This window comes from Trachypithecus francoisi, unplaced genomic scaffold (assembly GCF_009764315.1).
Source record: "Trachypithecus francoisi isolate TF-2019V2 unplaced genomic scaffold, Tfra_2.0 Lachesis_group10, whole genome shotgun sequence".
Lineage (NCBI taxonomy): Eukaryota > Metazoa > Chordata > Mammalia > Primates > Cercopithecidae > Trachypithecus > Trachypithecus francoisi.
Window position 1 is genome coordinate 32,839,182 of NW_022681455.1, and position 24,443 is coordinate 32,863,624.

The 24,443-nt window shown below is 42.1% G+C and overlaps 1 protein-coding gene across 1 annotated transcript; it reads right to left on the reverse strand.

Annotated features, from left to right (window-relative positions):
- Positions 1–10,953: 10,953 nt before the first annotated feature.
- LOC117087019 (HLA class II histocompatibility antigen, DM beta chain) lies at positions 10,954–18,288 on the reverse strand. The gene is made up of 6 exons (XM_033216745.1): positions 17,139–18,288; positions 15,001–15,282; positions 13,491–13,775; positions 11,861–11,977; positions 11,667–11,702; positions 10,954–11,312 (listed from the first exon to the last, which is right to left on the reverse strand). Exons 1-6 carry the CDS (start codon positions 17,191–17,193, stop codon positions 11,296–11,298), a joined length of 792 nt encoding a protein of 263 aa, XP_033072636.1. The 5' UTR covers positions 17,194–18,288; the 3' UTR covers positions 10,954–11,295.
- Between the last annotated feature and the right edge of the window lie 6,155 nt (positions 18,289–24,443).

The window sequence follows — 24,443 nt, forward strand, 5'->3', positions numbered from 1 at the left end:
GGAAAGTCAAGAAACTAAGCAAACACTTTAAAATAATCTACAAGTCAAAAAGTAAATCTCAAAGGAAATTTAAAAATACACTGAATTGAAAGAAAATAAGAATACAACATATCAAAAATTTCTAGGAGAGACAACCCACAGAATGAGAGGAGATATTTGCAAACTACCCCTCTAACAAAGGATTAATAACTAGAGTATATAAGGAGTTCAGACAACTCTATAGGAAAAAAAGTCTAATAGTCCAAACAAAAAATGAGCTGATTTGAATAGACATTTCCCAAAAGAAGACGTACAAATGGCAATCAGACTTACGAAAGGTGCTCAACATTATGAATCATCAGAGAAATGCAAATCAAAAGTGCAATGAGATATCATCTCACTTCAGTTAAAATGACTTGTATCCAGGCTGGACACAGTGGCTCACACTTGTAATCCCAGCACTGAGGGAGGCCGAGGCGGGCAGATCACCTGAGATCAAGAGTTCAAGACCAGCCTGGCCAATATGGTGAAACCCTGTCTCTACTAAAAATACAAAAATTAGCTGGGCGTGGTGGGACATGCCTGTAGTCCCAGCTACTCGGAAGCTGAGGCAGAAGAACCGCTTGAACCTGGGAGATGGAGGTTGCAGGGAGCAGAGATTGGGCCACTGCACTCCAGCCTGGGCAACAGAGTGAGACTCTGTCTCACAAACAAAAACAAACAAACAAAAATGGCTTGTCTCTAAAAGAGAGGCAATAACAAGTACTGGTGAGTATGTGGAGAAGGCTTTGTACACTATTTGCAGGAATATAAATTAATTCACTATGGAGAACAGTTTGGAAGTTCCTCCAAAAAATATTAAAATTGAACTACCATATGATCCAGCAATCCCACTGCTGGTTATATACCCGAAAGAAAGAAAATTAGTATTTCAAAGAGGTATCTGCACTCCAATGTTAATTGCAGCATTGTTTACAATAGCTAAGACTTGGGGGCAACCTAAGTGTCTATCAACAGATGAATGGATAAAGAAAATGTGGTACATACATACAATGGGGCACTATTTAGCTAGAAAAAGGATGAGATCCAGTTATTTGCAACAACACAGATGGAACTGGAGATCATTATGTTAAGTGAAATAAGCCAGGTACAGAAAGACAAACATCACATGTTCTCATTTATTTGTGGAATCCAAAAATCAAAACAATGGAACTAATGGACATAGCGAGTAGAAGGATGGTTACCAGAGCCTGGGAAAGGTAGTGGGTGAGCGGGGACGTGGGGATGGTTAATGGGTACAAAAAAATAGAAAGAATGAATATGACCTACTATGTGATAGCACAATAGGGTGACTATAGTCAAAAATAACTTAATTGTATATTTTTAAATATCTTAAAGAATGTAATTGAATTGTTTGTAACTCAAAGGATAAATGCTTGAGGGAATGGTTACCCCATTCTCCACGATGTGCTGATTTCACATTCCACACCTGCATCAAAACATCTCATGTACCCCAGAAACATATACACCTACCATGTCCCCACAAAATATTTTCAAAATAATAAAAAACATTATAGGACACAGCTAAACCCGTGCTGAAAGGGAAATTTTAGCATTAAATGCACACATTAAAAAGAAGAAAAACTGGGTGCTACTTGGGAGGCTGAGGCAGGAAAGGATCACTTGAGCCCAGTAGTTCAAGGCCAGCCTGGGCAACATAAGGAGACCTTTTCTCTTTAAAAAAAAAAAAAGTACTCAAATTAATAATCCAAACTCTCATCTCAAGAACCCAGAAAAAGATCAAAATATGCCCAAAGAAGAAAGGAAGACCGAGCGCAGTGGCTCACGCCTATAATCCCAATACTTTGGGAGGCCAAGGCAGGTGAATCACTTGAGCTCAGGAGTGAGAGACCAGCCTGCCCAACACAGTGAAACTCTGCTTCTACTAAAACCACAAAAAATTAGCTGAATATGGCGGCAGGTGCCTGAAGTCCCAGCTACTTGGAAGGCTGAGGCAGGAGAATCACTTGAGCCCGGGAGGTGGAGGTTGTAGTGAGCTGACATTGCACCTTGCACTCCAGCCTGGGCCACAGAGTGAGACACAAAAAGTTGCTTCTTTGAAAAGATCAGTCAACAGATGAACCTCTAGCAGACTACACTGAAAAAGAAAAAAAGAAAGAAGATAGAAATGTCCACAGGGAATATCACTACACACCCTGCAGACATCAGAAAAACATAAATGGTGCTGGAACAATTGAACATCCTAGGGCCATAGAAGGAGAGAAAGACAACGAGGAGGAAAAGAAGGAGGAACAGCAGCTTAACCTAAGGCTCATACCTTCTGCAAAAATTGACTCAATATGGATTACAACTTATATGCAAAATGTAAAACTATACAACTTTTAGAACAAGATAGGGGAAAATCTGAATCTAGATCTGGGCAACAAGTTCTTAGATTTGACACCAAAAACATGATCTGTAAAATGAAAAAATTGATATATTAGACCTAATTAAAATTCAAAACTGTTGCTCTATGAAAGACTTGTAAAGGAATGAAAAGGCAAGCTACATAATGGAAGAAAATATTTGCAAATCATGTGTGCAACGAAGGACTAGTATCTAGAATATATAACAAATTATCAAAACTCAGGCCAGACACCTTGGCTCATACTTGTAATCCCAGCACTTTGGGAGGCTGAGGCGAGTGGATGACTTGAGGTCAGAAGTTTGAGACCAGCCTAGCCAACGTGGTGAAACTCTGTCTCTACTAAAACTACAAAAAGTTAGCTGGGCGTTGTGGCATATGCCTGTAATCCCAGGAGGCAGAGGTTGCAGTGAGCCGAGGTTATGCCACTGCACTCCAGCCTGAGCGACAGAGTAAGACTCCATCTCAGAAAAAAAAGTAAAAAAATTCAACAGTAAAAAAAAAAAAAAAATTTAATTAGAAAATGGGAAAAATTCATGAAGAGACATCACATCAAAAGGGTATACAGATGGCAAATAAGCACATGAAAAGATGCTCAATATCATTAGCTATTAAGGAATTGCAAATTAAAACCACAATAAGATCTCACCACACACATATTAGAATGGCTGAAATAAAAAATAGTGACAATAAGCCAGGCGTGGTGGCTCATGCCCATAATCCCAGCACTTTGGGAGGCCGAGGCGGGCGGATCATGAGGTCAGGAGATCGAGACCATCCTGGTTAACACAGTGAAGCCCCGTCTCTACTAAAAATACAAAAAAATAACTGGGCATGGTGGTGGGCACCTGTAGTCCCAGCTACTCAGGAGGCTGAGGCAGGAGAATGGTGTGAACCCAGGAGGCAGAGCTTGCAGTGAGCCGAGATCGCGCTGCTGCACTCCAGCCTGGGTGACAAAGCAAGACTCCATCTCAAAAAAAAAAAAAAAAAAAAAAATAGTGACAATACCAAATGCCTGTGAGGATGCAGTAAAACAATCACTCACGCATTGCTGGTGCAACCACTCTGGAAAACAGTCTGATAGTTTATTTAAAAAACTAAAAATTAGAAAATGGGAAAAATTCATGAAGAGACATCTCATCAGAAGGATATACAGATGGCAAATAAGCACATACAATTCAGCAACCACCATACAATTCATCAGGTATACTCCTGGGCATTTGCTCCAGAGAAATTAAGACTTATATCCACACAAAAACTTATATTCGTATAAGCCAAATCTGGAAACAACCCAGATGTCTTCAATGGGCAGGTGGCTAAACCAACTGTGCTATACCCATACCATATAATACAACCAGGCAATAATAAATTATTCATATGTGCAACAACCTTGTATGATCTCCAGAGAAATACACTGAGAGAAAAAAAGTCAATCCCAAAAGTTTATATACTATATGTTTCCATTTATTAAACATTTGTCTTAAAATGACAAAAAAAAATTGTCTTGAAGTGACAAAGTCATAGAAATGGATAACAGATTAGTGGCTGCTAGACATTAAGGGGGATATGGGATGGTAGGGAAGGGGGTGTGTCTAGAGAAGGGCAAGGTGAAGAATCCTTGTGATCATAGAAGTGTTCTGTATTGTGACTGTATCCATGTATCCTAATTGTGATATTGTACCATAGTTTTGCAAAATGTTACCATCAAGGGAAACTGGGTAAAGGATACACAGGATTGTTTTTATTATTTCTTACAACTGCATGTGAATCTACAGTATACAGCAAAATGTATACTTAATGGAGAATATTTAGGTTTATTTCCTTTAAGAGTAATGCTCATTATCACCCTCCTGTTTGACACAGCATTGGAGATCCTAGTCAACAACATGAAAAAGAAAACACTAAGGATTAAAAGGGAAAACACAAAACTCAGTGCTTGCAGATGATACTATTATCTACCTGGAAAAAGAGAGACAGAGAGAATATCAATAACAACAATGACAACAACAACAACAACAACAAAAACCCCACTAAAACCAATAAGAGAATCCACCAAGGTTGTCCCATATAAGATCAACCTACAAAAATTGATTAATTTCTAATACTTGAAAACATATATCAATATTTGAATATCACATATCAAATAAAGGGTTAATATCCAGAACATATAAAGAACTCATAAAACCCAACAACAATTGTTTATATAAACAATTAAAAAGGGGACAACAAACTTCAATAGACATTTTTCCAAAGATGATATACAAGTGGCAAACACACATATGGAAAGATGCTCAGCATTACTTATTATTAGAGAAGTGCAAATTAAAACCATAACATCATCTAACACTCATTACCATGGCTACTATAAAAATGAAAGGAAAAAGGAAAGAAGAGAAGGAATGAAGGAGGGAGCAAATGAAGGAGGAAAGGAAAGAAGGAAAGAAGGAAAGGAAGGAAGGAAGGAAGGAAGGAAGGAAGGAAGGAAGGAGGAAGGAAGGAAGGGAGGGAGGGAGGGTTGGTGAGGATGTAGAGACATTAGAACCTTTATATGCAATGTTCGTGGGATTGTAAAATGTGTAACTGCTATGGGAAACAGTATGGTAGTTCCTTAAAAATTAATAATAAAACTACTATATGACCCAAGAGTCCCACTTCTGGGTATAAATGCAAAAGAATTGAAAGCAGAGACTTAAGCAGGTATTTCCCCCCATATTCATAGCAGCACTATTCTCAATAGCTGAGAGGTGGAAGCAACACAAATGTCCATAGACAGACGAGTGGGCAAACAAAATATGGCATATATATACAGTGGCTTATCATTCGGCCTAAAAAGGAAGGAAATGCTCTTACATGCTGCAACAAGTATGAATTTTAAGGACATTGTACCCAGTAGTGGGATGGCTGGGTCATATGGTACATCTAGTTCTAGATCCTTGAGGAATCGCCATACTGTTTTCCATAATGGTTGAACTAGTTTACAATCCCACCAACAGTGTAAAAGTGTTCCTATTTCTCCACATCCTCTCCAACACCTGTTGTTTCCTGACTTTTTAATGATTGCCATTCTAACTGGTGTGAGATGGTATCTCATTGTGGTTTTGATTTGCATTTCTTTGATGGCCAGTGATGATGAGCATTTTTTCATGTGTCTGTTGGCTGTATGAATGTCTTCTTTTGAGAAATGTCTGTTCATATCCTTTGCCCACTTTTGATGGGGTTGTTTGTTTTTTTCTTGTAAATTTGTTTGAGTTCTTTGTAGATTCTGGATATTAGCCCTTTGTCAGATGAGTAGATTGCAAAATTTTCTCCCATTCTGTAGGTTGCCTCTTCACTCTGATGGTAGTTTCTTTTGCTGTGCAGAAGCTCTTTAGTTTAATTAGATCCCATTTGTCAATTTTGGCTTTTGCTGCCGTTGTTTTTGGTGTTTTAGACATGAAGTCCTTGCCCATGCCTATGTCCTGAATGGTACTACCTAGGTTTTCTTCTAGGATTTTATGGTATTAGGTCTAACATTTAAGTCTCTAATCCATCTTGAATTAATTTTTGTATAAGGAGTAAGGAAAGGATCCAGTTTCAGCTTTCTACTTATGGCTAGCCAATTTTCCCAGCACCATTTATTAATAGGGAATCCTTTCCCCATTTCTTGTTTCTCTCAGGTTTGTCAAAGATCAGATGGCTGTAGATGTGTGGTATTATTTCTGAGGACTCTGTTCTGTTCCATTGGTCTATATCTCTGTTTTGGTACCAGTACCATGCTGTTTTGGTTACTATAGCCTTGTAGTATAGTTTGAAGTCAGGTAGCGTGATGCCTCCAGCTTTGTTCTTTTGACTTAGGATTGCCTTGGCAATGCGGGCTCATACCCAAAGGTTTATAAATCATGCTGCTATAAAGACATATGCACACGTATGTTTATTGCGGCACTATTCACAATAGCAAAGACTTGGAATCAACCCAAATGTCCATCTGTGACAGACTGGATTAAGAAAATATGGCACATATACACCATGGAATATTATGCAGCCATAAAAAAGGATGAGTTTGCATCCTTTGTAGGGACATGGATGCAGCTGGAAACCATCATTCTTAGCAAACTATCACAAGAACAGAAAACCAAACACTGCATGTTCTCACTCATAGGTGGGAACTGACCAATGAGATCACTTGGACTCGGGAAGGGAAACATCACACATCGGGGCCTATCATGGGGAGGGGGGAGGGGGGAGGGATTGCATTGGGAGTTATACCTGATATAAATGACGAATTGATGGGTGCTGACGAGTTGATGGGTGCAGCACACCAACATGGCACAAGTATACATATGCAACAAACCTGCACGTTATGCACATGTACCCTAGAACTTAAAGTATAATTTAAAAAAAGGACATTGTGCTAAGTGAAATAAGCCAATCACCAAAAGACAAAAACTCCGTGATTGCACTTGTACAAGGTATCTAAAGTAGTCAGATTCATAGAAACAGAAAGTAGAGTGATGGTAGCCAGGGGCTAGAGGAAGAGAGAAATGAGGAGTTGTTGTTTAATGGGTGTAGAGTTCTGGTTTTGCAAGGTGAAAAAGAGTTCTGGAGATTTGGTTGCCCAAAAATGTGAATACACTTAACATTGCTGAGCAGTACACTTAGATTGGGTACATTCTTCTACATCAGAAATTACTGATTCAAAAGTAGAATTGCAATAAGATACCAATCACAATAGCAGCAAAAACTATAACATGTCTAAGAATTAACTGAGCATACTCAGGACTACTATGAAAAAGTAAAATTTAAAAACCATAATAAAGAGCAAACAAAATGATTTGAATAAATGAGAAAACAGTCTGTTTTTGCATGGTATGATTTAGTAATAAAAACAAGTCAGTTAATCCCAAATTTCTATAAATTCAGTATAACCACAGTCAAACTTCAGTGGGAAAGACAGAACAGAAGTGAGTGTCCTGCCAAATTCCCCAGTAGGAAACTGCAAACTTAGTTTCTGTTGCTACTATGCATTTGTCGTTGTCCAAGGCCAAAAGAAGCCCAATTTTTGCACCTCTCTCTCCACCCCGCAACATTGACATTTTTCCTTCTTGCTGTGAATGTGCTTCCTGTCCTCCATCTGTCCTTCTGGACCCACTCTCAATACTTCTGCACCTGGGGTCTGCCTCAGGCGCTGACCTGCATGACATTAACTGCCTCCCATGCTCCCTGGCTGCTTCTTGCTTCCAGCATCAGCCTAAGAGCAGAGGGAAGAGGGGAGTGAGGTCAGTGTTTCTAATCCCTTGGCTTCCTCCCTACAAGGTCACCTTAAGCTGTTGTGTCCCTTGACTGAAGGGCACTGCTCTTGGCAAGGTGCTGACTGTACAGGGCTTGCTGTCCTTCTGAGTCCTGATAACCCCTTCTGTCCCTGGCCTCTTTGGACCTTGGGGTAGTAACAGTTATCCTCCACCCACTTCTTTGTAAATAGTTTCCTAATAAATAAACTCTCCTTGAAATGTTCTACTTCGAATATACCATCTGTTTTCTGTGGAGACTCTGATACAATAAAAGCCATTTCTTTATTCCCTGCCCCAGACCAGCGTGGCCAGGGGCCTCTTGGAAGCCTCATATGAAATGGAAGAGGAAGGGTCTGGAGAAACAAGGAGCCCCCCATCTGGGAGTAGTCTCCATAGATTTGGGGCCTCTCCACTCTCGGAAACCCCTGGAGACTGGTCTGGCCAAGTAGTGGCAGAAAGCATCATGGAGAAATCCCCCATGCCTTGCTTCAAGGCAGTTGGAGGGCTCTTGGGAATGACAGACACTCAAGCCAAAAAAAAAAAGGCTTTGAGGATGGGGTTGAACTCCACCCTCATTTGCATCTGATTTGCCCAATTTTACTGTGGAAACAGAAAAACTTGAGAAAATGGCCTAAAGATAATTTTCATAAATAGACACTGGGATTAAATGTCAATCTTGTCCGTTTCTTTCACACGCATGTGTGCATGGGCAGGGAGGCAAAGAGAACCTGGAACCCAGGAGCATACTGTCTCTCAGGGAAAAAAAAATGCCAAGGATACCACCTCCCGTAGTGTATTTGAGATTTATTCTCACTGTCTTTAATGGTCAATAGAAGAAGCTCAAATATGGGGTCAACACATTTCTCTAAAATATTGTTATCTGCCCCAAGTGTTGGAGGAACTCCCTGCACTGTGTGTGCTCTCGTTAACACAGGCCCAGTTCTTTCATGGGAGGGGAGTTGGACTAGATGACCTTTGAAACCAATTCTAGCTTCAAGTTCAGCTTTTAAAACAAGACATGGAAGGGAGAAAACAATTCTTTGTGCAGCTTGGATTATGTATAACCCAAAAGTCCAGCTCTTTCTCTTCTCTCCTTCCCCTCCCTCACTCCCTCTACGACTCTCTCCTTCTTTCTCCTACTCCACTTCTCTCCTCTCGCCCTTTTTCTCCCTCTCTCTACTCTCTTCCACTCCTTCTCTTTTTTTCATTTCTCTCACATGAGCTCAAGTGCACACACACACACACACACACACACATACACACACACGCATACTCTCCTTTTTTGGCAATCCATTATGTTTGACATTCCATTCTCTTCATGCAGCATCCATTTTCCTCTCCTCATCCTCCTACAATTTAGTCCGCCATTACCCTTCTTCCACCTTCCTTTCAAGTACCATTCATTCCCCTGTGTAAAGACTCCCCTTTCTACCTATAGTATTCTGACTCTCTGGATCGTAGGAGACCTACATATACTTTTCCCTATTCCTTACCTGGAATGGGACAGCCTTTCCTATAAAACAAAAAACCTACAAAGTTAGGGCAGAGAAAAGCCTGCACTGGGAATCTCTAGAAAAGGAACTGGAAGCCATCCCGTTAGGTAACTCTACTTCCTTCCTCTGGGGTCCTGTCACTTTGATTCCCACTGCTGTGGCTAGAACTAGACCCTTCAAATCTGCAGCTTCTTCTTTAAAACTGTCCAAATAGGCCGAGTGCAGTGGCTCACGCCTGTAATCCCAACACTTTGGGAGCCGAGGCAAGTGGATCACTTGAGGTCAAGAGATTGAGACCAGCCTGACCAACATGGTGAAACCCCATATTTACTAAGCAAATACAAAATTAGCCAGGCGTGGTGGTGCACGCCTGCAATCTCAGCTACTTGGGAGGCTGAGGCAGGGGAATCGCTTGAGCCCAGGAGGCGGAAGTTGCAATAAGCCGAGATTCCACCATTGCACTCCAGCCTGGGCAACAAGAGCAAAACTCTATCTCGAAAAAAAATAAATAAATAAAATAAAAATAATAAATAAAACTGCCCAGTTATAGACAAGGCCCAAAGCCCCATTCCTAGACTAAATTAGAATTTAGTCTAGGAATTTGCTAAAATTCCTAAAATTTGCTAAAATTTAAAAAGGAGTTTGCTTTGTCAAATGAGCAAAAATAAAGACAGTGAATAGAAAAAAATGAATATGAAGCATAAAAATGGTAAAATATAGACATTAACTTCCTTCCACTGAATTCTGTTAACCCCTTCCAGAAGAGACGCTCTAATTCCAAGGATCCGTCTGAAGAAACTATGGATGTGTTCCAGATCAACTCATTTCTGGTTTCTTTTTCTTACCCACATTCTAGTACCTAACTCTAATTCCAAAAACAATCCCACACCCTAGCTTTCTGTGTCCAGCGGGTGTCGCCTTTCATGGGACAACAAACCACCAGCCAGCATCCTCTCTTCCGTGGCGTGCAGTCCATTCCCCCAAAGGGTTCTCCTTGGGCTTGGGTTAGAAGGGAATAGAACGGAGGCCCTGAAGAGATGTGTGCTCACCAGCATGAGGGTCTTCAGAATAAAGTCATCTGCTACTTCCAGCTCAGGTAGACAAACATCCTACAGAAATCTGTTCTTTGACCTTGGACAAGTCACTTAAATGTCTCTGAGCCTCATATCCTTTGTCTGTAACATAGAGGGAAGCAATCTGTCCCTTGTGGGGTTATTGTGAGAAGAGAAGGAGCTACAAATATAAAGGTCTGAGCCCAGTGCCTAAGATATAATAATCACTCAAGCTATGTTCCCTTCTGCATTCAGGGTATGGAAGAAATAACTATCTAGAACTCAATCCAGAGTTAAGCTCTGTTCCCTGAATCCTGAGGGGTCTGAGGGGTCTGCCTTACGGTTGTGATGAGGATCAAAGCACCTGGTACAATGCCTGGCCAGAAAGTTGAATAACTGAAAATGGCTAACGTCACTATTGCAGGCTGGCTATGTGTCTGGCAGTGTTCTTAGCCATTTACAAGTATGAACTCATTTAATCCTTATAAGATCCTGTATGGCGTGAGTAAGCTGTTAATCCCCTTCCTTGCCCATACTCTGTGACTCCATCCCACCACAGTTTAATTTCCCCTTATGAATTATTAATCAGAAAACGGCCCCAAATTCTGTCATTTCTAAGTGGGAAAATGGAAGAAGGCACTGATTTCTCCCCCACTCAAGTAGAAGAGAATTAACCTCAGTCCCTGCTTTGCCCATATTCCTTCCCCAGGGCCCTAGGAAGAAGACATGGAGAAACATTATTTCCACTAAAGTTTATTTCTCCGAAACAATCACCAGTGACTTGCTGTCCTCTATGGCACACTGAGGGCCCGAGGAGGGTCTTTAACTCCCTTCCTCAGATTATATCCATCCCAGAAATATAACCTTGGATGATAATTTGGTTATAGCATAGTCCCAGGAATGAGGTTCCCCAAGTTGCTAAGTTTTACATAGGGGAGACTGGGAAATTCAAATAATTGGATGGAGAAACCATAGGATCCAAGATAATGTCAGGGTGTTGAAGATGTTGGAGAGGCATGGTAGCATTACTGAGTCTGAATCTCCTTCTCACTTGGAGTGGAAGTTGTAGGATTCTGCCTCTAGGAAATGTGCCGTCCTACAGAATAAATAAAAAGGAGATAATGAGGCTTCAACCCAACTTGCCCCCATCATTTGCCACTGTAACCATCCCATGCCTTAATACAGTGATATTGAGAACTCCAGGGCACCAACAACTAGTACAAAGGAAACACCTTCATCCTCCTCTCCGCAGACATCCCACTTAATAGAAGAGGAGGATGCTCCTTCCTGCTCTTAACCCTAGCAATGGCAGCTTAAATCATGCCCTTGGCTAGATCCTCATGGAAGCTCACCCATATAATAAGCAAGATTAGTTGAACCCAACACTGACCCTTCTAACCCGCACCCCTACCAAAGGACAAGTAGGGAAGTAGACCAACAGAGATGTTACCTTCTGGATAATTGGACCCAGGAAGAGGAGTGTAACCTAAGAGAGGAAGATACTTGATTACACCAGTCTTTGTGGATGAAAGTATCTTGCATTATTCATAGCAAAGGGGGTAGGAAGGAGAGAGTCAATCACAAACAGAAAGTAAGCAGAGATTGGGACCAAGAGTGGGGATGGGAGTTCGGGGAGTCACTCACTAGAGGAGCCAGCTCTCCGCCAGCTGATCAAACCAAGAGAGAAGATGATGAGGCCCAGGCCCAGAGTCACTGCAGACACAGAAACCTTCAGGGTCTGCATGGGGGACAGCCCAGGTGCTGCAAAAAATAGAAACTTACTTGAACCAATTTCTGTTGCTCACTCCCAGGGCAATTCCATTTATTGCAGCCACCTCTCAGTGGGTTAAAAGGTCCTTTATCCCAGCTCCAAGGGTCTAGCTCACACCACCCACTCCCAAGAAAATGATCTTTCTCAAATCAAACCCTCATCCCATGGACCTCTACTCCTAGAGTAAGCCTAGGGAACCCACCTCCCCAGAATTAGCATCCTGGCTTCCAGGTCTTCTCTAATACAGTGGCGCCTCTCAAGGCATCCTCTTTCCTTCCTTTACCCAAAAGGCACTCTTATCAGGATAAAGGGCTCCTCACTGTCCTCTCCATTGCCCCCACGGTGACAATGTTTGCTTCCTTACTTTCTCCAACTGAGCAGCTTCCTATTACACTGTCTTACCACGTGTCTTAACCTCCAGTGGATCCATCCTGTGAGTTATCCTACTACTTGTGTACCTTCTACATCTAGATCTCCCATGGAGCTTGTCTCCATCCCACTCCACAGCCCCTGCACTTCCTTGGGCTGGTCCTGTTCTGAATCACGTCCCACCCAGATTCTTTTCCCATGATAAAATGAACACTCCATTACCAAAGGGAGGTTCTTGTACACGCTGTGAGGAGATGTTCCCCAGGAAAGTTCAAGTGAGCATGTGATTTCCACTGTCTTCTCTGTTCTCCATTCCCTTCCCAACTGCCCAGCAGGAAACAGCACATCCCACAAGGGGAAACCTGGTTACAGCAGCTGATCTGAGATCCTGTTCTCTGGCCTTTGTAGACACCCTTCCTCTTCCTCATTTCTTCCTCTTTCTTTTCCAAGAATACCCAAAGCTGTGTGCGACTTCTCACAATACCTTTAACTACTCCCGACACTGAGTTCGAACAGTGTTTGAACTGTAATTAATTCTGTATCCATTAGCCCCTGAGCATGCACGCCAAATGGTCTGCCAGCCGTGGCTTGACTACTCCCCTATGCTTGGCAGAGCAGGCCAAATGTAGTACTGCCCTACACCAAGAAATGTCCCCCTTCTTCAACCTTCATCATTCCTTCAGCTCCCATCTGCTTCTGGCACCAGAACAGTTGAAATCGAAGGAGGCTAGAAAAGTGTATTACAATTTGGGGTTCTGAAAATACGATTGCCAAATTTACATCCTCATTTCAAAGCAAGCACGCTCCCCTCCCGCCCTCAAATATAGATGCAGCAACATCAACCACACCACCAGAGCAACAATAGCACAGACTACATAGAAATATTAAATTGGTGCAAAAGTAATTGCGTTTTTTGCCACTAAAAGTAATGGCAAAAACTGCAAATCCTTTTCACCAACCTAAATATTTCCATTTCTTTATCCCATTTCCCAATTCTGGTCCTAAGCCCCCCATAAGTTCCTCCAGACTCAGTCCCCATTTTTAGCACCTTGCTGTCTACCATGTACCATGTATCAATCCACATCTCATTTTCTCTGCTTTGACCCTAATTCCATCCATCTGCCATACACTTACTCCAGTCCCGAAGGATGGGCTCAGGAGCCCCAATGTGCTCCACCACACAGGTGTAGGTGTCCCCGTAAGAGGGGGTTAAGGCTAAAAAGGAGAGGGTCTGGTATGTCCAGTCTCCATTGGGCTGGGCAGTCTTCTGGCCACTGCTGTGAGGGATGACAAGATTCCCGTTCTTCATCCACGTGATGGTCACATCTGCTGGATAGAAGCCCCACACGTAGCAGGCCAGCATCACAGGCTCCCTCGTGTTAAAAGGAGTGGTTTGGGCTACTTGCACAGATGGTGGCCCTGCATAGGAGAAAAAACATCTTTAGGAAGGAGGGTGACATTCTGGCTTCTTCTCCAACCTGGTTTCTTTTTCTATTGCAACTCTTCATAGATTTTGCAACCCACTTCCCACCCCAGCCCCCCGCCATGCTGCCCCTTGAAAGGGAATCGTTAGAATATATTCCTGCATTGCTCTTTGTTCTCTCGCATTCCTTCATTGCCCCTTTCTTTCTTTCCTCCTCCAGAGTTATGTTTGATTACAATTAGTAAAAACCAGATCTGAACTGCAAGCTGTTCTAGAAGTCATTGTATTTATTTCAAGTACGTAAGCTGGAAAGTATTTGAAATAAGTAAGCTAAGAGTAATCCAGAGTTGTACATTGGGTTTTTTTAAGGTAGAAAAGGAATTTTTCTCCAAATCTTGTTTAATACATTAATTTGCTAGTTAAAGCCTTTTCTCCTCGCATAGTTTAAGGAAACAAGCCTAACTTAAGATTCACTCTTAAATTTGGAATGAATGTAGTCAAATTAATGAGATTGCTCATACTGCCATCTTTTACTGATTTACTCTCCTAGGTGACCCTCTTGCTTGCCTCTATCTTGACATTTTTCAAACACAATCTTAAATAAAAATCCAAGAAATTATGTTAAAATGCAGATTTCCTAGCCTGTATCCCCAGATACTTTCTTTCAACAGATCTGGAGTGGTACCAAGGGGCTTGCATATTTAACAATCACCTTCTCCAGGCAATTCTGAGAAAGGTGATTCAGAAACCACCCTTGAAACACACTATTCTGTACTGTGGAGAGCTTCAAGTTTACTTTTACAAACTTCAAGCCATTGTCAATGCAAGAGTTTAAGTGTGAGAAAAAGCATGTGTCAGGATCCCCTAGGATTCCGAATATTCCCATGCCTGGGCCCACCTCAGATCTAGAACACCAAAATCTGGGATAAGAAGGCATGAACATCTTGGGTACCCACCCTGAGATGCCCCGGCCTCTGCATAAGCTCCCCTCATGGTTCCTCGCGGTTCAAACCTCATCTCCCCTTCTCTACTCCTGTTCCACTCACATCAGCCACCTTGTTCCCCTCGAGGTTCAATCCCCCCTCTTTCTACATTTCAGATCCACACATTTTCTCTTCTTTGCTGCTCAAATCTCAAACCCCTGGGCCACTGTGGGCTCCTCCCTGGCCTGCCCTCCTAACTGCACTTCCTGGTAGCCCCTCTGCATCCCTCTCTCCTCACGTGTCCTGTGGGTCAGTGATCCCCAGAAGGGCTGGGTGTGTGTGGCACAATTCTGAAGCCCATTGCGCAAGCGCTGCATCAAGGTGTCCTGTTGGTTGAGGTAATCTGAGATGCCATTGGCCAAGCGATTCAGCACCCCAAATTCGCAAGGGACCATCTTGTTCTCCTCTGGATCCCAGCAGGTCAGCAGATCCTTGTTGAAGGAGATACAGTATGTGAAATCCTTTGCAGTCCCATTATCATCCAGTAGACAGGTGCTTTCCACATGGGCCACGAAGCCACCTAGAGGAGCCAGGGAAGGGAGAGCAGGTCAATGTCTTCTATTGGCCTGACAATAAATAAATAATAAATATACATAAATAATAAATATATATAACATATAGACATATATTTAGGAGCTCTGCACAGAGCTCTTAAAACCCTTGTAATTTCCTGAGTGATAGGGATGCTAGGTGCATCTTTTGTTTTTGTTCTAATATTTTGTCTTTGACCCTGGTTCCTGACATAGAGTGCCTAATCGCTTAGAATTTCCTAGATAACAGGAGTGTCTTTTGTTCTAATGAGGTAACTCTTGGTGGGCTCCTAGAGGAGGGGCTGGTCACCAGAAAGACCAAGCCATGATTAGAAGCCCGGAACTTTTAGTCCCTTCCCCCATCCTCCCTGAAAGGGAAGGGGCTGGAGATTGAGTTAATAATCAGTCATGCTTATGTGATGAAGCCTCCATAGAAATCCCGGAACTGTGGAGTTCAGAGAACTTCTCAGTTAGTAAACACATCCACGTGCCAGGAGGTGAAGTACCCCAATTCTGTGGGGACAGAGCTCCTGTGATTGGGACCCTTCCAGACCTGGTATTTCTTCATCTGGATGTTCATTTGTATCCTTTAAAATATCCTTTGTTAAAGGATGCAAAATTACAATCTAGTGTTCTATACCACTGTGGGATGACTATCATTAACAATAATACATCATTATATCATTTCAAATCACTAGAAGAAGGATATTGAATGTTTCCAACACAAAGAAATGATAAATGAGATGATGGATATGCTAACTCTGATCTTATCACTGTACATTACATGTACTAAAACGCCATTATCCACCCCAGGAATATGTATAATCATTATCAATTAAAATAAAATATCCTTTATAAAAGTCTACAATAGTAAGTAAACTTTTCCTGAGTTCCATAAGCCACTTTAGCAAATTATCAACCCCAAGGAGGGGGTCATGGGAACCTCTGATTTGTAGCCAAGTTGGACAGAAGATGTAGGTAACTCGGGAAGCTACTACTTGTGATTGGTGTCTGAAATGGAGGCGGCCTTATGGGACTGAGTCTTTAACCTTTGGGCTCTATGTTAACTCCAGTTAATGTCACAATGGAATTGAATTATAGGATATCCAGCTAATATAGGATAATTGGTTGCTATGAGTAAAAAAAAAAACCCACACAATTGGCCAAAGAAGTGTTGAGTGTGAGCATGTAGAAGAAAAAAAGTTGATTTTTCTTATATTCAGCTGAGAACCTAAGCCTTGGTGACATCCAGTTAGTCTGGCACAGATTTCCTGCTCAGGGACCGTCTACTGACCAAGCTCATACCCTGAAGTTTCTGAAAGCCTGATTTGAGGGAGTCGATAGAAAGAGTAGGTAAGTTTTTAGATCCAGTCTCCTCTTTATGCAAGACTAAGCACAGGGATAGGAGTGGCCCCCCGAGGTTATTTGCATATTTAAACATGACAATCTGCCCAGAACACAGACCTTCAGTATGGCAATTATTGAGAGAGAATAAGGGTCAAGAGAAAGAGTCAGCCTTGTACTGTGCTGGAAATATTAAATATTCAGTTTGCACATATTTACGAAGCACTTGCTGCATGCAGGCACTGTGCTAGGAGCTGGGGATGCAGCAGTAAATAAGATGAACAATGTCCTTGCCTATATTCCAGCAGGGAATATACACTGCACAGATAATTATGCCGATTAATTACATTAAAATTGCTACAAAGATAAAGCACAAAGTGCTATAGGCATATATACCAGGGAGACAAACTATCCAGGGGGTCATATGCAATTACAAAACGGAACACCCTTATCCTGAAACAGGAGCAGGGGAAGGGAGAGTCCCCGGAGGAAGTGTCCTTACCTGCTCTTGTGCAGCCCAGGCTGAGCCCCAGCAGCAGCGGCAGGAATATGATCATGCTCTGCTCTGTAGAGATGCCAGGAGTTCAATTCCCTGGACCAGCTCTTCCAGGGTCCGTGGGTCCTCACCTGTCCCAGAAGCTCCAGCCTGGGTAGATGATCTCCAGACACTGAGCAGAATACTATATTGCCCGGGTCCCTTGATCCCCCCAAATGAGTGATTTGGGGATACCTAGCCCCTAGATATTAAACCTGTTCCTTCCAGCTCACGGGAGTCCAGTGTCCCAAACAGGGACAGATTGGCTAGGTAGGCGGGGACAGATGTAGAGACAAATCGCTGAGTGCCTCGGCCTAGCATCATCAGTTACTAGGTAAACCTCACCCTGCCTTAGGCTTAGACAACAGGTCTCCTGTTCTCTCTTAATTCTTTTTCTGCAGAACAACCAGTGGATTTCCCTAGATTACTGGAGAGAATAATCGCAATATTCCCAGGATGTATGCAGCCTGGGCTGCCCACTGGTTTAACTTTTTCCTCTCAATGCTCTCCCAAAAGACCAGGACCAGATAACCTCTCCTATTCCTTACAGGGAGGTTACCCAAGAAGATAATTACAAAAACTTTTGTCTGTCCTGAGATGAGAGGACCCAGAGCCCTTCTGGGGCAGGTGGCAGAGGCAGGGCTGCTGAGAAGGAAGGAGGCACAGACAGAGTACAGAATTGTCTGGTCTCAAAGCAAGACTGCAGAATAAGGGAAGCAGCGCCACCTTAGAGATCAGGAATAGGGGCCTGGAAAATCCCTCCATGGGTCTCCATTGTTGCTTCTGTTCTAGCCAGTCAAGCTTCATTTCCTCCTCAGTTATAATAGCTGCTTTCTGGAGCCAGTAAACCATATCCTCCTACACTCTGAGCAATCTCACGCGGTAGACTGCAGGTTAACACCACTCAGACTCCTTGGTGACAGGTCAGTGCCCAGAGCTCACCTGCCTTCCCCCAAACTCTAAACACCGCTGTGTGTTTCCTCTACTATACCCTGTTCCCTGGGGGCAGGTCCCTGCATTATGAATCCACTAGGAAAATTAGATAAAGCTTTCCTACTTTTCTTCCCCTGAAAAGACAGATTTTGTTTTTTATTTTTTGAGAATACCAAGTAAGATTTTATATTTTATTTATTTTTAATTTTTAATTATTTTAACCTTTGTTTTAGGTTCAAGGGTACATGCGCAGATTTGTTATATAGGTAAATTGTGTGTCATGGGGATTTGGCATACAAATTTATTTCATCACCCGGGTAATAAGTATGGTATCTGACAGGCAGTGTTTTGATCCTCTCCCTCTTCCCAACCTCCACCCTCAAGTAGGGCCCAGTGTCTATCATTCCCTTTTTTGTGTGTCCATGTGTACTCAATGTTTAGTTCCCACTTATAAAAGTGAGAACACGTAGTATTTCATTTTCTGCCCCTGTGTTAGTTTGCCTAGGATAATGGCCCCCAGCTCCATCCATGATGCTGCAAAAGATGTGATCTCGTCTTTTTTTGTCTGTGTAGTATTCCATGGTGTATATGTACCACGTTTTCTTTATACAATCTACTGTTGGTGGGCATTTAGGTTGATTCCATGTCTTTGCTGTGATGAATACTGCTGCAGTGAACATTTATGTGCATATGTCTTTGTGGTAGAACAATTAATACTCCTTTGGGTATATGCCTAATAACGGGATTGCTGGGACGAATGGTAGCTCTGCTTTAAGTTTCTTGAGAAATTGCCAAACTGCTTTCCTCAATGACTGAACTAATTTATGTTCCCACCAGCAGTGTATAAGCCTTCTGTTTTCTCTGCAACCTCTCCAACATTTGTTATTTTTTGACTTTTTAATAATAGCCATAATGAGATGATATCTCACTATGATTTTGATTTGCATTTTTCTAATCATTAGTAATGTTGAACATTTTTTCATATGCTTGTTGGTCACGTGTGTGTCTTGAAAAGGCAGATTTTATGTATTTGCGTATTTATTTTTTCACGGCTTTTTGTAAAGAGTCTCACTCTGTTGCCTAGGCTGGAGTGCAGTGGAATGATCTCGGCTTACTACAATCTCTGCCTCCTGGGTTCAGATGATTCTCACGCCTCAGCCACCCAAGCAGCTGGGGTTACAGGCATGTGCCACCATGCCTGGTTAATTTTTGTAATTTTTTTTTTTTTTTTTAGTAGAGACGGGGTTTCACTATGTTGGCCAGGCTGGTCTTGAACTCCTGACCTCAAGTGATCCACCCACCTCAGCCTCCTAAAGTGCTAGGATTACAGGCATGAGCCATTGTGCCTGGCCTGAAAAAGCAGATTTTAAATGGCAATTCATTCTTCTATCCCATTGTGAACTACACAGTTGATGGATTTTCCATTACTAACTTGAAACTCTAAATTGGCTTCCTTCTGCTCCTCAGTAGGTTTCAGGGCTGCCTCTCCACACCTTAGTTTCTGAGGACTCTTGGATTTTATTCAATAGTGAGCTAAACAAAAGAAGATGTGGAGGGGTCCCCTTCACGCCACACTTAGCTGCCCTCCCCCAAAGTCCCTAATCTCAGGAAAATCTAATACCTATGGAGAAAATGGTTAGAAAAAAATACATACAAAGATCATTACCAAAAACAAAAGACTCATCGTGTAACTAATTGAGATTAACTGAAGCTCTGCCATAGCTCCCAGCCACTGCCCCCACTCACCTTGATTATATACTCTAACTCTGCTAATGAACTGTCAAATGTGTTGGAGTGGGCAGAATATGGGGTGGGGAGTGCATAATTTGTAGAGCTTCTGCTTTAGAACAGATACAATGCTAGGTAGGTCCATTATATACTATCTCATCTCATCTTAAAAGACTTGTTGGCCAGATGTGGTGACTCACACCTGTAATCCCAGCACTTTGGGAGGCCGAGGCAGGCACATCGCCTGAGGTCAGGAGTTCGAGACCAGACTGGCAAACATGGTGAAATCCTGTCTCTACTAAAAATACAAAAATTAGCCGGGCATGGTGGCACGTGCCTGTAATCCCAGCTACTCTGGAGGCTGAGGTGGGAGAATCGCTTGAACCTGGGAGGCAGAGGTTGCAGTGAGCCGAGATCGCGCCACTGCACTCCAGCCTGGGTGACAGAGTGAGACTCGTCTCAAAAAAAAAAAAAAAAAAAAAAATCACACACACAAAAAACTTGTTAATTGTCCTCATTTCCCAGGTTGGAAAACAGGTCCAAAGATTCACACCCAAGATCTAAAGGTTGTAACTCCTCTTCTTATACAGCTCTTACACATGCATGTGCGTGCGCGCGCACACACACACACACACACACACTTGAGCATGCCCACACACTCACTACATCCTGGAACTGGGATGGCTCAGATAAAGGGAGTCAGTGAGGCCTCTGCTGAGAAAGGGAGAAAGAGAAGAGTCACAATCCATAACCCAGTTCACCCAAGTCTTATCTTTCCCGTCCTCAGAGTTCCTTCTGCTCTGAGAACCACCATCCCTTCCACTTTCTCTTTTGACAAGTTTTAAAACTGAATTTTCCCCCGCGTCCCCCACTCCATACATTTCCCCCTCACATTCCTCCCCATCCTGTCCAGGTAAGCTGTTATCCTAACCTTATAGGAACCAAGTCCTGGGATCCTTTTCAATGTCTACAAAGCCTAGCCCTGGCAAGGGGGCACTGGCTGTGTGGTCCTGTGCCATCACTGAACAGGGCCGTAGCCAGTAACAGTGAGGCTGAATGTAGTTCCCTCTTATGTCTAGATCTCTGCTCCGGCAGTCAAAGGAGATGTGAAACCTTCTGTGAGGCCACAACAGGAGATGATAGGAGAAGATTTCACTTCTCTATTAATTGAAACACTGAGGAAGCTTTTTAGAATAAAGAAGGACAGAAAACCCGGACACCTGTGCTCAGCAGTGTTTTCCTTCCTCTCCTCCTCCCAACCCTTCTATTTTTACAGATATAGCTCTGTCTTCCCACCTCCAGCCAATCCAAAATAACATCTCAATTGCTCTGTCCATCGTTGCTTTTTGTTAATTATTGATATAGCACCGGGACTGAAGAGGCATGGAGCCCCAACCGGGTTCCCACATGTTGCCTTTCTTTTACTGACTCTACACAACCACCCAAAGAGTGAGTCCTCTCCTTTCCCACTGCCTCTGCCCTTAGCCTGGCCACCACATGCCTGCAGTGGACTAGTCCCAGGGTTTGTGTGCAAAGCATTACTGGGAACATTCAGAATGAGAAGATATGGATTCTGCTCCCGTATCACTTTGCTTGTAGGTCAGTTGGGGAGTGAGAACAAACACTTTAAACAGTTTATATTAAAGCAAGTAAGCAATAAGAGAGCAATAAGGCCAGTGGTCTTAAAAAAGAAGAGAGAAATCACCATGGGCATGGTAGACAGGGAGTACTCTCAATCGAGAGGACCTGGAATGAGCCTTGAATACTGGGCTGGATTTGTGTTGGAGAGGAGGAAGGCAGTTGGCATCGTAGGTCTGCTGTATAACCTCACAAGCTTGACAATGCTGTGAGGTGCCATCAGGGAGGAGGTGTCCTACGAGGAGCTTTGGGTAGCTAAAACAAAGACAAGCTACAATAACATCACTGGCACTACACATTGGAGGAAGTCACAAATACAATCTCTTGTGTTTTTCTGAGAGTATGGCCATAATAATAAATCTCTTCTAGGCACTTCCTAAAGTTGCTCCATGTCAGTTCTCAGGTTCCTCTTTGGGTCAGATGATTTTAACTGAAGTCTCCATTTTATAAACACAAAATTGCTCAACCCGTTAATCATGCTTCATAGCATAAGACTACATTCGTGACTTCAGTGTCTTTTCAAAACTACACACACCTACATCCTGCCAAGATTATATTACTTGCCCAATCTGTCCAATTCCCACCCCACTCCTGCCATCTACCCCTTACCTCACCTCCACCCACACACACACTCTCCTACCCTGTCAGGATTCACTGCTCTAGACTCTGACCTTTGGATTATAGTTTCTGTAGTCAGTTCACCATCCTTCCATCCCACAGCCAAATTACTTGAACCACTAGGGGATAGTCTATCTGATTTGCCACCACAACTATTTTTCCTTTTTTCCTTTTTATTTTTTGCCACCACAACTATTGAAGAATGCTATCTTCATCTTACCCATGAGAAAATGGAGGCAGAGGGAGGTTAAGTGGTTGCCAAGGTTTACCCAGATACTAAGTAATACAATCATTACTTGAACTCAGGATTTCTTACTTTAAATCCTGTATAGCTAATAATCAATTGGAAAATAACTGAAAATTGCCTGCCATTTATAATAACAATAAAAAACATAGCGTATTTATGAATTAACATATCAAATATAAGAATTTTAAGAAAAAAGAAAACTTTATTGAAGTGCACAAAGACCTGAGAGGTGTAGAGATATACCATATTCATGGATAGGCCATGCTAACATAATGACAACCTCTCCCCACATCCCTAACCTAAATGCTACCCCAATTAAAGTAACAGTAGGATTTCAGGAGAATTTAACAAACTGATTATAAAATGTACATGGAAATATAGTCCAAGAGTATCTTAGAATATTTTGATAAAGAAAAGGAAAATAAGTTTTTTGGGAAGGTGATAAAGGAATGGAGACTAGTTCTACTAAATAGTAAAACATATTAAAAAGCCAAAATCATCAAACAATGTGATACTGATTAGTAATGAGAGAAAAGCAAATTAAAACAACAAAATACCACTCTACACCCACCATGTTGCCAACATTTAAAAGTCAAATAATTACAAGTATTAGTGAGCATAAAGGGAAATGTGAACTATCTTGCTTTGTTGGTGAGAGTATAAACTGTTTATGATCCCTGCATTATAGAAATTATAAACTAGTTGGGTGAAAAAATTAACATAGGAAATAAAGCGGCATATCCCAATCCTTAGGTTGAGTGCCTTAAGTCTTGGAAGATTTCAGTAAAGAGAAATTAGGGGCAAGTTCATGGAATAAGTTGAACTGGAGTTGGACCTATGGAGTGGGTTAAGACAGGAACAAGATGAGCAGAATAAAGAAGGCATTCCTGTGAGAGGAAAGAGCCTGGGCAAATGCCCTAAACCAAAAACAGATATAATACCTCAAGAAAGAGTGAGGAAAAAAGATTCATTCAAGAACAGCATTCCTGCTGGGAATAGTGAGTAATATTTATTAGAAAAGGGGCACCAGACCGGAGAGGATACTGAGTGCTTCTAGAGTACTTAAGTAACAGTATGATACAAGGTTTGATCAGAGAGCATCTAATCTAAGCCCATCATTTTATAGATGAGGACTTTGAGGCCCAGAGAGGGGAAGTGACTTGTCTAAGGTCACACAGCATAATAAAGCACTTTTAAAGCTTGCCTGACAGGAAATATCTAGATAAGTTGGAAAAGAGAGAGAGAGGGAGAGAGAGAGAGAGAGAGATAAATTAGGAAGAACTAGAAAGCACCATATCTAGAATTAGTAAAGTGAGAATAAAAAGAAAAACATCTAAAATGGAGAAAATACAATACTTGAAGCTAGTATTAAGGTATATTTCAGAAAAGAGAAAGAAGTCTAAGAGGCAACTAAGTTCTCCTCTGAAGATCAAGACAAGTAATGATAAGGTTAGGTTATTGAGCACATTTTGTATGTGCCAAACACTATTGTAAGCATTCTATAGATATTAACTTATTTAAGCTTCACAGCATGAGGATATGCTGCCTCATTTCCTATATTAATTTTTTCACTCAACTAGTTTATAATTTCTGTAATTCAGGGGTCATAAACAGTTTACAATCCCACCAACAGACCAAGATATTATAGTTCACCTTTCCCTTTATCCTCACTAATACTTATTTGACTTTCAAATGTTGGCAACATGGTGGTAAGGTGGACACCATTGTTATCATCACCCTTTTATACAAAATGATACCAAAACACAAGTTAAGTAACTTTCCCAAGGGCTCACAGCTAACCGCTGACAGTTTCAATTGAATCCCCAGCAGTCTGGTTCCAGAGCCCGTGCTTCTTAACCAGCACACATGATGCTGTTAGAAATGAGATGGTTCAGAGACAGTGCCAACTTCTCTTAGGGAGAATTTTTATTTTAGATTAGACTCTAATACAATGCCAAGAACAGAAACTCCCTCACCAAGTAATTGCCCTCTCAACTTTATTGCCAACCTGTCATCCTAAGCAACTCCCAGGCCCTAAGGAATGCAAGAAAGAAAGCAAAGCAATTTACCACCAGTGGTCATGTGCTGCCAGCTTTCATTATCTGCCC

Excerpts from the sequence above, each read along its gene's own strand:
- LOC117087019 (XM_033216745.1), bottom strand. The coding sequence starts at position 17,193 with ATGATCATATTCCTGCCGCTGCTGCTGGGGCTCAGCCTGGGCTGCACA. Across the intron at positions 13,776-15,000 it reads ATCACTGACCCACAGGACAC|GGCCACCATCTGTGCAAGTA; the intron begins GTGAGGAGAGAG and ends TCTCCTATGCAG. Across the intron at positions 11,703-11,860 it reads GCGGAGAGCTGGCTCCTCTA|GTTACACTCCTCTTCCTGGG; the intron begins GTGAGTGACTCC and ends TTCCTCTCTTAG.